This window comes from Dryobates pubescens, chromosome 2 (genome assembly GCF_014839835.1).
Source record: "Dryobates pubescens isolate bDryPub1 chromosome 2, bDryPub1.pri, whole genome shotgun sequence".
Taxonomy (NCBI): Eukaryota; Metazoa; Chordata; class Aves; order Piciformes; family Picidae; genus Dryobates; species Dryobates pubescens.
Window position 1 is genome coordinate 56,429,079 of NC_071613.1, and position 17,866 is coordinate 56,446,944.

The 17,866-nt window shown below is 47.1% G+C and overlaps 1 protein-coding gene across 1 annotated transcript in view; it reads right to left on the reverse strand.

The window, feature by feature from the left end:
- The window catches only part of KYNU (kynureninase), a 79,270-nt gene extending 62,809 nt beyond the window's left edge, over positions 1-16,461 (reverse strand). Inside the window, exons 1-3 of the mRNA XM_009907695.2 lie at positions 16,417-16,461; positions 12,084-12,273; positions 3,227-3,347 (exon numbers count right to left, since the gene is read on the reverse strand). Of these exons, the coding sequence (XP_009905997.2) occupies positions 3,227-3,347; positions 12,084-12,252 (290 nt within the window). The 5' untranslated portion in view covers positions 12,253-12,273; positions 16,417-16,461. The remainder of the gene's footprint in view (positions 1-3,226; positions 3,348-12,083; positions 12,274-16,416) is intronic.
- Positions 16,462-17,866: the final 1,405 nt, after the last annotated feature.

Here is a 17,866-nt window from a genome sequence, read left to right on the forward strand (position 1 = left end):
AGGTGTACCTGCAACTAGCAGGAGTTTGTGGTGGGGTTTTGCTGGGCTTAGTTTGTGTTCAGTGGTACTTTTGGCAAACAGCCTCCTAGATTTACTTCCTCTCTCCTTCTGGGTCGATATCATAGCATGACAGAATGCATTGGGTTGGAAGGGACCCTCAAAGGCCATCTTGTCCACCCCCCTTCGGTGAGCAAGGACATCTCCAATTGGATTAGGTTGCCCAGGGCCCCAAGTTTGACCTTGAATGTCTCCAGGGATGTGGCTTTCACCACATCTCTGGCCAACCTGTTTCAGTATTTCACTATTCTCATTTTGAAGAGCTTCCTCCTAAAGTCCAAACTAAATTCTGCCCTGCTCCAGTTTAAAACCAAGGGCCCTCCTCCTGTTGCTTACATGCCCTTGTAAACAGTCCCTCCCCAGCTTTCCTGTAGGCCCCTTCAGCTATTGCAGTGTTTCTGTGAGGTATCCCTGGAGCCTTCTCTTCTCCAGGTTGAACAACCTCAACTCTCTCAGCATGTCTTTGTAGCAGAAGTGCTCCAGCCCTCTATCACTGTGGCTCTCTTCTGAACCCAGTTCTAGCATGGCCACATCCTTCTGCGTTGGACTCCAGAGCTGGACACAGTACTCCAGCGGAGGTCTCACCAAAGCAGAGTGGCAAAACCACCTCTCTCACCCTGACGTACTTCCCCTTTAGATACCACTACTGAATCACAGAAAGCATCCAGTTGGAAGAGACTTCCAAGCTCATCCAGTCCAACCTTTGGCCCTGCAACCCTGTCCCTAAATTGCAGGTCCACACACTGCTTAAACACCTCCAGGGATGGAGACTCCAGCACTGCTCTTGGCAGACCATCCCAATGTTTGGGAACCCTTCCACTGAAGAAGTATCTCCTAGCATCCAGCCTGAACCTCCCCTGGCACAGATTGCAACCATTTCCTTTGGTCCTGTTGCTTGCCACCAAGGAGAAGAGGCTGCCCCCTCCTAACTCCAACTTCCCTTCAGGGAGCTGTAGAGAGCAATGAGGTCTCCCCTCAGCCTCCTCTTCTCCAGACTGAACACTCCCAGCTCCCTCAGCCCCTCCTCATAGGCCATGTGCTCCAGTCCCTTCACCAGCATCATTGCCCATAGAAACAGACAGGTTTGGGTTGAAAGAGACCTTTAAAGGTCATCTTGTCCAACCTCTTTGCAATTGGCAGGGCTATCTGCAACTACAGTAGTTGCTCAGATCTCCAAACAACCAGACCTGCAATGGTTCCAGGGATGGGACATCCACCACCTATGTAGCCAACCTGGGACCCTCAACACCAAACGTTTCTCCCTTGTCTCCTCTCCGGATCTTCCTTTTCTCAGTTTCAAACCACCACCTCTCGTTCTGTCACAACAGGCCCTGCTCAAAACTCTGCCCCCAGCTTTCTTGCAGGCTCCCTTTAAGAAATGAAGGTGCTTTGGATCTTCTGCAGAAACAAGCTGCCCACTCTTTTCTTTCAGATTTTTATAATCATTGAGGTACCAAAAAAAGAAGAAAGAAACTCTCACTGTACCAAAGACAAACATAAGAAGGGAAGTGAATCAGTGGAAAGGAGATAAAAATATGTTTGCACTGCCAGCCCATCAGTCTAACAGATAAGAATGCTATCTGACTTTTACCTGGAGAAGAGTTCAGCTGTTTCCCTGATAATAATCATACAGAAATGGACAGGGTTGCAATGTTTTCAAATGCCTGGAGACAGAGCAGCAATGTGCTGAATGAATAACCAGAAGAGGGTGTCCCCAAGTTCACATTCATTCCCATTCATTCTCAATCTGCCTCTCACTTATTAGAATGAAAAAAAAATAAATAGGAAAGAGAAACTGTGGTTATTAACCCACAGCACTCAGACTAACGAGTGAAAGAGCAGCTATGGAGTTTCCACATTCATATTGTGAAGCCTCCATCTACAGACTTTCAACTGAAAGAAGGCTACTCAGCCAGCAGAATGAGTTTTTCCCTCTCCTCTCTCACCATGAAATCACATCTGTTCCACTCTCACCCTGCACTCTGTGGAAGCATTCACCTCTCCTCCAGCTCACTCACTCAGCTAGATGCTATTCTTCTTTCCCACCTTCAGCTCCCTGCTTTTCACATATATTTTGCTTACTTATCCCTGCTCCAGAGAGTGAGGCAGGTGCTGGGCACCTCACAGCACAGATTCTCCATGGAAAGAAAGTCAAATATTTAGAAATAAATAAATAAATAAGACTTTCCTTGCCATATATTAGAACATTTCCCACTTGCTATGATGGCAGTGCCCCTTTCCTGCAATGCTGAATTTTGTTCTCCTCCCTCCCTTGCATCAGCTGCACTCACCAGGGCTCACTGGGAAATGTGCTCAGCTCCTCACTGAGGTGTTCCTGAGAGGAGAGGACTGCTTCTTTCTAAACAAAATGAACTTGTCAGGCAGACAGGGGAGCCAAAACCCTGCCAGCACTGGCAGCAGCAGCACTGTTTCAAGGGGAACTGCCCATTGCAGGGCTGCAGGGTGCATCACACTCAGTTAAAAATACTCATTAGGAAATCACAGGGCCTGAAAGGCCTGAAACCGAGTCACGTTTACCAGTAACCAAATGAGTCTGTGTGTCTTGGACATAAACACAATGAGATGGAGATGATCAATGAACTGAAGGGAGGTTGTAGCCAGGTGGGGGCTGGTCTCTTCTCCCAGGAAACCAGCACCAGAACAAGAGGACACAGTCTCAAGCTGCACCAGGGGAGGTTTAGGCTGGATGTTAGGAAGAAGTTCTTCACAGAAAGAGAGATTGGCCATTGGGATGTGCTGCCCAGGGAGGTGGTGGAGTCACCATCACTGGAGGTGTTTAGGAAGAGAATGGATGGGGTGCTTGGTGCCATAGTTTAGTTGATTAGATGGTGTTGGATGATAGGTTGGACTTGATCTCAAAGGTCTCTTCCAACCTGGTTAATTCTATTCTATTGGCAGAAATGGTGCAGGTCCTCAAGCAGCTCAGGTTATCACAGCTGGAGGTTCCTCTTTGCCTGTTTTATTGCTCATTCATTTAAAGGAGATATAGGCAGTGCTGGGGAGGCACTGCACATGGTTTACTCCTGGGCTGCACTGGTTTTAATACCCTGTTCTTCTGCTCAAGCATTTCCTAGACAGCTCCTGAAACACAATCTAGTGCTCATCTGAAGCATCAGGCAGGGTCTCTCATACCCTGTGGTGTACTCACGTTTGAGCCCATTTCTCCAGTTCTTCATCCAAGTAAGTTTTAACTTTCCTTGGCTGGAGCCCAAGGGAATTCCCAGCAAAGTATATGCAGCTCTCCTCTCCGTTCACCAGGCTCAGATCAGCTGTGGAGAGAAACAAGGGCAAATGTAGAGTCCTGCATCCAGGGAAGAACTGCAGCTCCACAGGGAAGGACCTGAGAGTCTTGGTAAAGGAACCCACCATGAGCCAGCAACGTGGCCAAGAAGACCAATGGTATCCTAGGGTACATTAAGGTGAGTGTGACCAGCAGATTGAGGGAGGTTCTCCTCATCTCCTCTACCCTAGTGAGGCCACATCTGGAGCACTATGTCCATTTCTGGGCTCCCCAGTTCAAGAGAGAGAAGTAACTACTAGAAAGAGTCCAGGGGAGCTCTACAAAGAGGATGAGAGGAGTATCTCCTTTGCAAGAAAGGGTTGAGAGACCTGGGGCTGTTTAGGCTGGGGAAGACTGAGAGGGGATCTTCTCAATGCTTATCAATATTTAAGGGGTGAGTGTCAAGAGGATGGGACCAGACTCTTTCCAGTGGTGCCCAGCGACAGGACAAGGGCCAATGGGCACAACTGGAATGCAGAAGTTCTGTTTGAACATGAAGAGAAACTTCTTTCTTGTGAGGGTGGCAACACACTGGAGCAGGCTGCTCAGAGAGGTTGCAGAGTCTCCTTCTCTGAAAACATTCAAAACTCACCTGGATGTGACCCTCTGCACCCTGCTTTGGGTGCAGCTGCTTTAGCACCCCTACCACTGTGATTCTGTGACACCACACAACAGCACACACATGGAAGCAAGCACAGGAGGCTCAGCACACAGTGCACACACACACCCCACTGTGTGCCACCGTCCCAGAGCTCTGCCCACTCCACATCTCCCTGGGACATTGTCTCCAGCACAAATGGATGTGCTGCATAGAATCATAGAATGCTTTGGGTTGGAAGGGACCTCCAAAGGTCATCCAGTCCAAACCCCCTGTAGTCAGTAGGGACATCCCCAAACTAGAGCAGGTTGCTCAAAGCTTTGTTAAGCCTGACCTCAATTATCTCAAGGGATGGAGCCTCAACCACCTCCCTGGCAACCAGTGACAATGTTCCACCATCCACATGGTAAAGAACTTGTTCCTAACACCCAATCTAAATCTGCTTTGCTCTAGTTTGAAGCCATTGCCCCTCATCACTCCAGGCCTTTGTAAACAGTCTCTGACCTTCATTGCAGGATACCACATAGGTGCAAAGGAGTCTAAGGGGGAAGACAGTCAGACAATTTGTAAGCAGTCGTTACCCTCATCCTCCTGAAATTTTTGGCTGAGTCCTTCTATAGCTGTTCTGGAGCTAATGTGAGTTCAGGTAGCGTTAAAACCCCAGGTCTCTAGGGCTGTGAGGGAAGCAACAGCCACTGGCACTGATTTTGTCAGGTCTGTAACCAACCATGAACAAAGAGGGAGAGTTTTCCTGGCCAGGCTATCCGTTTTTCTTCCATCCCCAATATATTCCTACTCTGAGATGTGAAACTACCTGAGTCATGCATTTAATGAAAGTTAAGACTAGGTGAAGCTGTGTCTTTCATGTCAGTTCCCCCTGCATGACTGAATCACTACTTAGAATAACTAACTAACTAAAATACAGAAATAATGTAGTCCTTGCACAGAATGTTTTAAGGCAGCCTCAAAAGTTCTTGGCTTGTCAGCAGATATTGTGGGCTGCACTTCATGTCATCATCATCTGAGGAGGAGGAAATCTATGTTGACAAATCCTTACAGTGATTAGGAGAAAAGCAAGGCAGTAGAAATTTATCAATAATAGCTGTGGTGAGGTTCTGAACAATCTAATTACCCCATGCCAGCATCTGTCAACCCCAACATTGCCTTCTGCTGTTGTTTCTCCTATTAGACAACCTTGGAGGGACAAGTGCTGGTGACCTTCTAGAAGTAGTACATCATTTGCATCCATCTACAGAACCATAGAATGGTTTGGGTTGGAAGGGGTCTCCAAAGGTCATCCACTTCAACCTTCCTGCAGTCAGCAGGGACATCTAGCACTAGATCAGCTTGCTCAAAGCCTTGCTGAGCCTGACCCTGAATATCCCCAGGGATGGGGCCTCAACTACCTCCCTGGGTCAACCTGTTGCAGTGTTCCAGCAGCCTCATAGTGCAGAATTTGTTCCTCACATCCAATTTAAATCTGCTCTAGTTTGAAACCATTGCCCCTTGTCCTGTCACTGCAGGCCTTTGGAAAGAGTCCCTCTCCAGCCTTCTTTGAGGCCTCCTCTAGGCACTGGAAGGCTGCTCTAAGGTCCCCCTGGAGCCTTCTCTTCTCCAGGTGAAGAAGGCCAGCTCCCTCAGCCTGTCCTCACAGCAGAGCTGCTGCAGTTGCCCTGGAGGTACAACCTCCTTTGGATTCACTCCACGAGGTCCACGTCCTTCCTGTGTTGAGGACTCCTGAGCTGGACAGAGGGAGAACCTGCAGGTGTTACACACCCAGCGACTATCAATCCCCACACACAATCCTGTGACGTTATCGGTTGTCTCTGTGGTTGCTGCACAACAAAACCTGTACTCCACCTACACTGTGCACATACTCTACCTAGAGCATACATCTGTGCAGTACCCCAAGCAGCCAGCATTGTGTCTTTTCTCCTAAGCACAGAAAGCAAAGCTCAGCACAAAAATAAAATGAAATGAGTGAGTATGTTAAGATAGTTGTTGAAATAAAGGGAAAGATTACATTTCCCTCTCTGAAATTATGATGTTGGGGCTGTAGAAAAATAGATTAGATGCCTGGTGAGGCCACACCTGGAATAATGTGTCCAGTTCTGGGCTCCCCAAATTCAGGAGAGACAGGGACCTGCTGGAGAGAATCCAACAGAGAGCTACAAGGATGACTGCGGGTCTGGAACATCTCTGCTATGAAGAGAGACTGAGAGCCCTGGGGCTGTTTAGTCTGGAGAGGAGAAGGCTGAGAGGGGATCTGATCAATGTCTATCAATAGCTGAGGGGTGGGGGTCAGGGTGAAGGTGCCAGGCTCTGTTTGGTGGTGCCCAGGGACAGCACAAGGAACAACAGGGACAAGCTGGAAGCCAGGAGGTTGCACCTGAGCATGAGGAGACACTTGTGCATGGTGAGGGTGGCAGAGGCCTGGAGCAGGCTGCCCAGAGAGGTTGTGGAGACTTTCCAAACCCACCTGGATGTGTTCCTGTGTGACCTGTCCTTAACGATGCTGCTCTGGCAGGGGGGTTGGACTGGGTGGTCGCTGGAGGTCCCTTCCAACCCCTGCCATTGTGACTCTGCAGTGAGAAGTGCCAACTTCACTGAACTTCACCAGAAACACATTTTTCAGCAAATTAGACAACTTGGGTAATTTCTTAATTAAAGCTTTAGAAGCTTTTCAAAGGCATAAGTCAGAAAGCAATTTCTGCCTAATCTGTTTTACAGATCCTACATCTGGTTTCCATCTCTACTGTAATCTGAATGAAACCAGAGAGATATAAATACTATCCATGCTCCTAAATTGCTTCTATTAGCAGCTCTTTTCCTATCAAGAAAAACAACAGTACCATCTTGGTGGGAACAGAGGGAAGGATCTTTGCTCAAGAATCTGGAGCTCAGGTTCACTGATACTCTTCATACTCCAACCTAAAGGCTTATAAGCAAAAGTTAGGTTTGGTTGCCCTGCAGTCCTTTTTAAACACCTCTTGGGTCCCTGTTGGAGAGAGTTGGAAGCAGCAGCACTTTGACTAAGTCTGGTTTTCTACTTTGACACCTGTTATTTGGGCTTATTTTGCTATGATACCAATTCCATGCTGGGCTGTACTCTTTTCCTCTTCACAAAGAGGCATTTACTTCCCTCTCCCCCATGTCATTAAAAGACTGATTTGGGACCACTGCTGCTTCCCAAAGCCAAGCTTACTCTTCGCATCATTTTCAACATTTCACAACCCCTTCTGAGCAGCACACTGGTGTGCTTCTACAATCCTTCGGTTACTGTCATACTCCTTACAGCAACACATTTGTTTTCTTAACACCAGCACTTGCCATTCCCCACATTACCCCCATTTGTCATGGTGTTGGCCCTTTTATTTCTGGAGGAGCTGCAGCTGACATGCTACATGTTGAAATGGTCAAATAAGTGCAACTGATGAAACTAAGTCTGGTGCAAAGCAAACAGGAAACAGTTACTGAAATGTGCCCCTGGAGGAGCCAGGAGACGGCAGGGAGGGGAGGAAAGGAGACGGCGACGGCAGGGAGGGGAGGAAAGGAGACGGCGACGGCAGGGAGGGGAGGAAAGGAGGCGGCAGGGAGGGGAGGGGAGGAAAGGAGACGGCAGGGAGGGGAGGAAAGGAGACGGCAGGGAGGGGAGGAAAGGAGACGGCAGGGAGGGGAGGAAAGGAGACGGCGACGGCAGCGAGGGGAGGAAAGGAGACGGCGACGGCAGGGAGGGGAGGAAAGGAGACGGCAGGGAGGGGAGGAAAGGAGACGGCAGGGAGGGGAGGAAAGGAGACGGCGACGGCAGGGAGGGGAGGAAAGGAGACGGCGACGGCAGGGAGGGGAGGAAAGGAGACGGCGACGGCAGGGAGGGGAGGAAAGGAGACGGCGACGGCAGGGAGGGGAGGAAAGGAGACGGCAGGGAGGGGAGGAAAGGAGACGGCAGGGAGGGGAGGAAAGGAGACGGCAGGGAGGGGAGGAAAGGAGACGGCAGGGAGGGGAGGAAAGGAGACGGCAGGGAGGGGAGGAAAGGAGACGGCAGGGAGGGGAGGAAAGGAGACGGCAGGGAGGGGAGGAAAGGAGACGGCAGGGAGGGGAGGAAAGGAGACGGCAGGGAGGGGAGGAAAGGAAGAAATCAATTGATAGATAAAAAAACTTATAAACAAAGAAAGAAATGAAACCACGTGAACAATAATTTACATGAAGATTAATTAGATACATTCTAAATGATTCTCACACCTGCTCAGATCCATGCAAACTGGCCTGGTCTAATAATATCCTTTAGTTTGCATACTAAATACAGCCATTTGTCTGCATCACAGATGCACTTCCCTACCTTTGAAACCTCAAAAGAAAAAGGAAAAATAAAGGCAAGTTTACTTTCATGGGTATTGAGTCCAAAAGGGAGAACTACAATGGCTTTATTAGCCAGAAAGGAATGTTTGAATCTGCTGATACCTGAGGCCTCTGCCTTGTGGAAGGATGAAAGATCTCTGCTTTCACACCTCCCTGCAGCCCCTTCACATCCCTCCAAACAAAGAGCCAAATTTCTATGATTAACCACCGCCTTTAACCATTTCTTCAGGGAAATATAGCTCCACATTTTCATTCTGGGACATCTTTTTATTCCCAAGGAAGCCAGACGATGCTCTTTTGCTTTACAAGATGACAGAGCACAAGGCACAGCCATAATCAGATCGGTGATTCGCTGCCTGCCTGCCATCTGCAACTCAGTCTCTGCTGCTGCCTTCTCCCTGCAGAGCACACACACAAAAAAGTGTTCAAGAGACTTCGTTGTCAGCTTGGAGATCCAAACATTTCTCTAAATCCTCTGCTGTCATCTTATTTGCTCACCTGAGCCTCATCTCTCACGCCTGCACATAACAGCTCCAAGATTTGCCAGTCTGCTAGTGCCTTCCACTCGACTGCCACAGCAAATAAACAGCTGTGGCAGCCAGTGAGCCGATGACTAAATGAAGCCATTGTGATGGCTTCCTAAATATTTTTTTGTGGACATCATCTTAGGGTTGTCTGCTCTGGATGTTCTCGTCTCTTTCTTGTAAGGCTTTGCTTTAAGCCCTCATTGTAATGTTTAATGTAAATATATAAAGAATGTTTGATGGCTAATGTCTGGTAATGACGCTGATCTGCAGAAGCACCTTATCTAGGATCCGCTCCTCTGCTCAGATCAGTGTCATGGGAGAGCTGTCTCTATGCCACAGACACACAATGTAAATATCTCTAGATATTTACACCCCTGCTGGGCTTTCTTCAGCAGGGAAGCTGCTCCTGATGACAGCTGAAGCAGGGAAAAGAGAGACAGAGGGGAAAGAGGAGGCAAAAGCCCCTCAGTTTGGGCACAGGAGAAGGATGGTTTCTCTGTGCTGTTCAGCTGGGTTGCCTTTGTAGTCTGCTTATCTTCACTGAAACATATATAGGCACAGTCTCAGGAGTAAGTACTATAGTAACTGCAGGGAAAAAAAACCTCACCTGCAGAAGCAATCTTGGAGTCTAAATATCGTGGTAATTGAAAAACAAATAATGGAGAATGGAAAGGAAGCAGTGAAAACTGTCCCAGGAGGATCAAAACCTCCATGTGCTTCTCAGAAGACTCTTCCATCTGGAGCTGTTGTAACACTACCCTGAGAAGCGACCTTCCCTGTTCCTCAGAAGCATTTGACACACTTCAGCCAAAGACAGGGCTGCAGTTTGGGTGCCCTCCCAGAGCTGGATTTCAGCAGCCCAGCAGGTTGTTATTTGGACAGCTCAGGGCAGCAGTGCAACGCCCATAGGAACCACTTTCCAGAACCCTCCCTGCTACAGAGGAACATTTTGCAGTGACTCAGTGGCAACTGAAGTGCCTTTGTGTACAGACAGATGAGGGGTTAGGAATCCTCCTTGAGTGACTAGGGGGAGACAAATAATAAATTCCTTCCTGACAGATAGGCTGAGAACACCTTCTCCATGTGGAGGAAGCACCAAGTTCAAACACTTGTGAAGTGTCCAGTTCTGCTCTGAATAATGTAACTAGCAGGAACTCAGGGATTTAAATCTGGGGACAGATCAGCCAATACCAGCAGGACACAGAGAACTAAGATTTAGCATCCCCATGTCCTAAGGACAGGGGCAGACTGCATCCCCAACATTCATCATTGCTCAGCAGGAAGATACTGGAGACACAGATAGCTTCAAAAGGTTCACCTTCTAAACAGACCTTTTCTTCAGCTTCTCATGGGTGATGGCCAGGGCCTGCAGAGCAGGCACAGCTTTTGCTCCTCAGGTATTTGACATGTGAGCTGAAAACAAGCCTAGCCAGGGCTTGGGAAGCAGAAGAGCCCAGGAGCATGCCTCCTCCATCACTGGGTGTTTCCACCAGGTTTCCTGCATTATTTTGGCCAGATACACAGCAGCAAGGCAGGGGGGAGGAGGGGAATTAGGGAAATGTTTTGTAGTCTGACTGGGCTGGGAGGGTTCTCAACCACTGGGACAAGAAGCCCAGGGAGGTGGTTGAGTTCCCATCCCTGGAGGTGTCGAAAAGAAGCAGAGGGACGTGGTGCTGAGGGATATGGTTTAGCACCAGCCTTGGTAGAGTTAGGGAATGGTTGGACTTGATGATCTTCAAGGTCTTTTTCAACCAAAAAATTCTATGACTTTGTAACTATATCTATGATTTCTATAACACAAAGCAAATGCTTCCTTCTCAGCTTGCCAATGCTTCCTGCTTTCATGGCTGTCATGACTGCACACCAGGTCCCCTCTCTTAATAAATAAATCAAAGGTAGTCCTGCTCCCACACCCAGGCATGCCATGGGCTCTCTGAAACAACCTCCTAGCCCAGGAACAAAGCAGAACAATGTCAAGAACCATCCTGGATGGCTGCACTGAAGCCACATGAAGTTATCAGGAAAGATCTTCAAATGAAAGGTTTCAGGGTGAATTATTTGCTCAGATCAGTTATTTGTTCTAAGGCACAGTCTTCCATTTGGACTCAGGAAGAAAAATCATCTCTACCACCAGCACTAAGCATAAATGTAACACAATATGGGTGCCATCTCTTTCATTAACTAAAATCATTCCAACTAGATGGATAATCCCAAACCATATCATGCCAAGGAAGCAAGTACTCTGATGGATGAGAAGCTGGGCATGGGCAGGCAGTGTGAGCTTGCAGCCCAGAGGCCAATCACAGCCTGGGCTGCGTCCAAAGCAGCATTGCCAGCAGAGCCAGAGAGGGGATTCTGCCACTTTCTGGTGAGACCTCATCTGGAGTACTGTGTGCAGGTCTGGAGCCCTCAGTATAGGAAGGACATGGACCTGGTGGAGAGGCTCCAGAGGAGCATCATGAAAATGATCAGAGGGCTGGAGTATCTCCACTATGAGGACAGGATGAGGGAGCTGGAGAACAAAAGGCTCCAGGGAGACCTAACAGCAGCCTGCCAGTACCTGAAGGGGGCTACAAGAAGAATGGGAAGAGACTGTTCATAAAGGTCTGCAGGGACAGGATGAGGGACAATGGCTTCAAACTAGATCAGAGCAGATTTAGATTGGATGTTAGGAAGAAGTTCTTCACTATGAGGGTGGTGGAAGACTGGAACAGGGTGTCCAGGGAGGTGGTTGAGGCCCCATCCCTGTGGATATTCAAGGTAAGACTCAAAGAGGCCCTGGGCAGCCTCATGTAGTTGAGGATGTCCCTGCTGGCTGCGGGGAGGTCGGACTGGATGAGCTTGGGAGGTCCCTTCTGACCTTGACCATTCTATGATTCTGTAACTATTGTCAGTGGCATTGTTGTTTCAAACCATCAGATAGAAATGCTTCTGCCTATAATTTTCAATCAGTCCCTACATTGTTCCAAGCAGCTGACTGACAGCATAAACACCATCTCAGTCCTGTATCCTCACATGTCATTCAGGATGGGAACATGAACACAAAGCTTCTGGAGCTGGAATAAGCTGATGGATTGATTTAGCAGCAGCAGGGACACACTGTGCTCAGATATGACTGCAACTGCTCAATTACCTCAGAAGTGACAATGATTTCCAAAGATCTGTGATAAACACAAGCAGAAGATGCAAAGCTTCCACCATTCCCCCTCCATCCCTCCCCCATCACCATAATTATAATTCTCACTTGGAGGCAGATCCTTGACTTTGGGGATGTAGAAACATTGACGAAGATGCTTTAACTCATCCTCTGCGTCTAAGTGAGAAGCAAGTTTCTCGTCTGTGGGGCTGCATCCTAGGCGCAGGGCAGTCTGTTCTAAGATGCTTGCTGGTAGCACAGGAGAAGAAGGATCCATCCTCAGGTCATTCACTTCCACCTTCAAAAGAAAAATGGCACAGTTTAGCCTGTGCAGCATGCAGCATGCCTATCCACGGGTGGCTGGTGAGCAGCCCCTACAGCTGCCTCCTTCAAGACCCAAACCTGGCTCGATTTAAAGCCTTTTAGAAGTGAAGGGTTTGAACAGAATGGTAAAGCTGATTGCTTCAAGTCTTTCCAAGGCAACATATTGCTGCAACCCCCAAAGGCTTTTCTTCCCCCCCCTACAGATGCAATGCTATTCCCTTATTTTTAAGCTCTATCAGCAGCTTCTAAGTTCTCCCATCAGACCTGACGGCAGTTACAAACTCTGAAGTGTCATTCACAGTTTTGAGCCCTCAAAGCCAGAGGCAGCATTATTGTTTCTGCAGCCTGCACTCCTATAAATAGCAGGTGCACAGCTAGGCTGAAGTTGTTCCCAGGCTGTGCAACGTTCAGCTTCTTTCAGCTTTTCTGCCTTCAGGATATGAGGGGGTGTTGGTGTAGAGCTGAGCTCATGCACAAGGGCAGAGCAGGCAGGCTACAGAGGGCAGGCAAAAGCTCTGTCAGAAATGCAGCTCTCAAGACCTAGGTCTTGAATTAATACTTCCTCCTAGCTACACTGAAAATCCTGGTGGCTTAGCTTGGGTTAGCTCTGCTGGTGCTGGGCAAGGAGAGGAGCCAAAGCCAAGCTGCAAACATGACAGGTCCCAGTCTGTAACAAGAAAATCCAAAGCTAACTGCAAAATTTGCAAGCTCATTGATCTTGATGAGAAAACCCTCCCTGTGGCTGTAATGCCCACAGACAGCAGGGTGTTGAAGACAGCATTTCTGCATTTGGCTTTACAAACCTAGCAACAAAGAACATTTATGACACCTGCTCTGTACTTTAGGGCAGGACTTGGGCAGTGCTGCCTGCTGCATTCTGTTGCAGAAGGCAGTCAAGGGGCTCACTGAGGTGCATGGTAGTTGTCCCAGTTTAAGGCACTTTGTAGTTAAACCCTACAATATTCTCTGCCTTAGCAGCCCCAAGAGTTTTGCTTGCAACAGGAAAACTCTCAGTGGTAGGCTGAAGTTGGACAGATGAGTACATAACATGCAGCACAGAGCCAACAGAGAAAATAGGATTTTCTCTCTGCTTGAGAAAGAAACCTTTTCAAGTACACATCCTCCATAACTAGAAGACAGTGCTACAAAACACCCTGGTTTTGCACAAACAACTCTTCTCCTTCCTACAATTTTGGCCTGAGAGGAGAACAACAAAAAATATTATTTTTATTTTATATATTTTTACACATAAAAGTGTGTGTGTGTATATATATATATATAAAGGTTTTTAGATATTTTCCTGAATGTGGATAACAAACTGGAGATTAGGAAGAAATTCTTTACAGTGAGGGTGGGGAGACACTGGAACAGGTTGAGCAGGGAGATTGTAGAGGCTCCTTCCATGGAGGTGTTCAAAGCCAGGCTGGATGAGGCCTTGAGCAACCTGGGCTGGTGGGAGGGGTCCCTGCCCATGGCAGGGGGTTTGGAACTGGATGATCTTTAAGGTCCCTTCCAACCTGAACCATTTTATGAATCTATGAAATGGAGAGCAGGGGTTTGATCCAATTTTTATCCCACCCCCTGAACAGCATCCAGAAGAGCTTCATGGACACATATGGGAAGGGCAACAGTTGGTATTGAACTACAACCCCCTAACCAGCACAGCCTTATTAATGCAAATTAACCCAAACCTCTTGATCAGCCAGCCAAATGGCCAGCATGATGCTAGTTACCTGATTTAATTTGCTAGCATTTAGTTTATGATGAGAGCATTTTCCTTTTCCCCACCAGACTTGAGATCTTGCACAGCCACCATTTTTCCTTTCCCACCACATAGAATTATACATTTTAAAATATATTTAGATATATATATAAATTCCAGTAGAGCTCTTCCAAGAGAGAAGTTTTCATTTAGCTAATGTTCAGACTCCCCTGGGAGGTACTGGAGACATCCTATTTCTGTGCTGTCTCCACATAGATTGCTCACACCTCCTCATTGTCACCAAATTTATCATTCCCACTCATTCATCCTAATTGTCCCATAGATGATAAAAATAAACTAACATGGTGAAAAAGGAAATACTTCACCACCTTGGTTCTCAGAGAGCTTTTCAAGGCTTCTAGGAGGCAGAGGGCAACACCTAGACAGATAGTTGGGAGTGATGCTAAGGTGGATGAGCTAGCTGGGATTAACACATCCAGTTGGCCACTCTTGAAGAGTTGCCACCCTGCTGAAAGCTCCACAGGTGATGTGACCACACTCCCTATTCTCCAGGGAACTGCTGCTTAGCTCCTCCACAGCGGGACAGAGATCCAAGATCTTGTCTCTGCCAGTTCTGCTGGGGTATTAGTAGTAACCTGTGCTCCTCTGCAGGTCAGAAGGGTATTGACCTTCTGGACCTGACTAGGCAGACATGAGGGAGGGTGGTTTAGAGGTCTGCCACCACTGGATGCTGTGAAAGATCTTGAAAGGCAAGCTAGGTTGAGAATCACTACAGCCATCACTAATAGAGGCACATCATTATAAATTAAAAACACTCTAAGGTAGCAAGCTTTACTGCTCCAAGTTACAAATGAGTTTGATCAGTAAGCAATATTGTCATCAGTGTTTGGAAAATAGACCTACTTTTATTTTGTTTGCCCCAAAGGCTTCTCTGTTCAATTTACAGCACCACCATGGGTGTCTTGATCCTACAGATATTACCAAAGCAACATAGAGAACCAAGACACAGCCTCTGCCTTTAGTCACAAATATTCCATGCCAGTTGTGGAAAGAGCTGCTGGAGAAAGGGCTGGAAACCAGCTCTCCCTGAATATCTCCTTCCAGATAAAAGGATCACACGGTAGTCAGTGTAGTCCTTTCTATGCAGTCAATCTCCTTCCCACTCCACTCAATGCCTGGATTTTTTTGTTCCCCTATGACACAGCTGCTGAAGTAAGGGAAAGAGCCTTTTAATCTCTCTGAACAGATGACTGACTGGAGTTAGGGATTTGTTCAGCCATGCTCAGCTCCCTCAGTCCCTAGAAGGGAAACTGTGAAGCATTGGCATTGCTGTCACCTGTCTCCTATCCTGGATACAGCCTCTGAGGCAGGACTGGGAGCCTCCAATGTTTATCTCATGGGGTCCATGCAGGCAAGGTCAGCTAATTGTCCCGTAGTTCATGATCAGGAGGTAGATGGTAAGAGTGTTTGAAGGACAGTAGGTTTTGATACAACACATCTGCTTTACACCACATGAATTCTCTGCTTTACACCACATGAATACTGCACAGCATCCCCCCATTTCTCTTTCCAGTAGTCATCATTCTTTAGTAAGGACACAGAGTTATTGCAGTGGATTGATGGCTATCATATTCCAGGTCATCTGCTGACCTGTCTGGCAGGCATAGATGGGTTTTGTGTCCCTCTGAGGCTTGTCCCCAAACCCCACTGAAGTCAATAGCTGTCTATGTTAGAGACAAAGATTTCTGCATCGGGCTTTTTGGTTGCCTGTCATTGCTGCAGTTTGCTGCATCTGATCAATGACTTCACCTTGATTGTGATTCTTATTTAGATTCTTATTTGACAGCAAGTGTAATATTAAATACAAAGATCCAGGAGCTAAAAATGATTAAGTGCTCTGAGGTATCTGATCTAATACCAATGTTATGAAATAAGATAAAACTACTAAAATAAAAATCAATCAAAATCCTATTGAGGAATGAAATCCCAGGGATCCAACTCTGAGAGCAGAATGAGAAAGCACTCTTGTCCTTCGAATGGGCATTGGGCTTCAGAGAGAGGGAATCACACAACTGCTTGGGGGTACTCTGTCTTTCTTTCATTTTTGCAGTCTAACTGCCATGGAGCAGGCTGCCCAGAGAGGTTGTGGAGCCTCCTTCTCTGGAGACATTCCAGACCCATCTGGATGTGCTCCTGTGTGACCTGCACTAGATTCTATGGCCCTGCTCTGGCAGGGGGGTTGGACTCAATCATCTTTGAGGGTCCCTTCCAACCCCTAACATCCTATGATGGCCCTGTGATTTCTTTTACTAATTGCTGCAAAATGGAGCCCTGTGCAAGAGTTTCACAACAATTCATGAGTCATTTGTTGTTCTCTACACATAGACTAAATACCTTTGTATAAGATCAGCACACCTTTATTCCATCCCATGATCTTTGGGTGACAACTACATTCTGTATCACCTTTCAAATCAAAACTCAAAGTCATCAGTGCAAACTGTAATTCCCACCTGGAGAAACATAGAATCAGAGAACTGATTCAGCTGGAAAAGTCCTCTAAGATCACCTAGTCCATCCATCATCCTACCACCACCATGGCCATCAAAACACGTCCCAGAGTGCCATGTCCACGAGTTTCTTGACCACCTCCAGGGATGGGGACTCCACCTCCTCCCTGGGCAGCCTCTTCCAATCCCTGAACACTTTCTCAGTAAAGAAATGTTTTCCTAATCTCCAACCTAACCCTCCCCTGGCACAATTTCAGGCCATTTCCACTCATGCTATCACCTGAGACTAGGGAGAAGAGACCAACCCCAGCCTCACTGCAACCTCCTTTCAGGGAGCTGCAGAGAGCAACAAGGTCTCCCCACAGCCTCCTCTTCTCCAGACTAAGCAAACCTAGTTCCCTCAGCCACTGCTCATAAGAACTGTGCTCCAGACCCTTCACCAGCTTTGTTGCCCTTCTAACATGCCCTTGATAAACAGGACTTTTGCTCATAAAACTTGGAGTAAAAATAAACAGCTTTTTGAGAGGAAATCATCTACTCTGGAGAAAACAAAACAAAACAAAAAGAACCATTTAGGTTTTTTCTTCCTTTCCTTGAAAGTGACTCCATTTTTATGGACTTAACAGATATAGATAATATGAACTCAGCTTTCTTGGGTTATTCTCACTCTTTCTTTATTCTCCTGACTTTCCCACATACTGATTCCACCTAAGGAGCTCACCAAGGATTGTTGGCAACCTTTCCTGTTCAGGAAGAGGCTATGCAACTTAAATTAAGAGAACAGTCATTACTTCATATTTTATCAGCACAGATACCAACCCTACTAATTCATCTCCCTTTCAAAAACAACTGTAAAAGACAATGGCTGAGAATTAGTCAGATAAAAGTGACATGAATGTCTGGGTGATTATTTCTGTTTTGTCCTTTATGCATAATTTACTGACTAAACAAAATAGGGGGGGGGGGGGGGGAAGAGTGTGAATACTAGCAAGCCATCTTCTCAAGCTCTGGTAGGAGAGTCCATTAGGCTTCATCCTAAGAATGATAATTTGTCCTATTCTTAGATCCACCTACAATACCTTTGTAGATCTACCCTCTAATTGTAACTTCATGTCTCTACTAAAAACCCTTCAAAGTCCCCTCACCCCCTCCCCAACCCCCCTTCACCATTTTCTTTAAATATCTGTTTAAATAGCTGTTACTCACAGTCTCTTAACCCAGCACAGTGCTGACAGGCACACAAGGAACCCCTACTTCAGCTGTCTCAATATCCTCACAGAGAAAAGCAAGAGTTTCTGATGGGAAGAGCATGCCCTGCACTTTCTGCCCTCCAATCG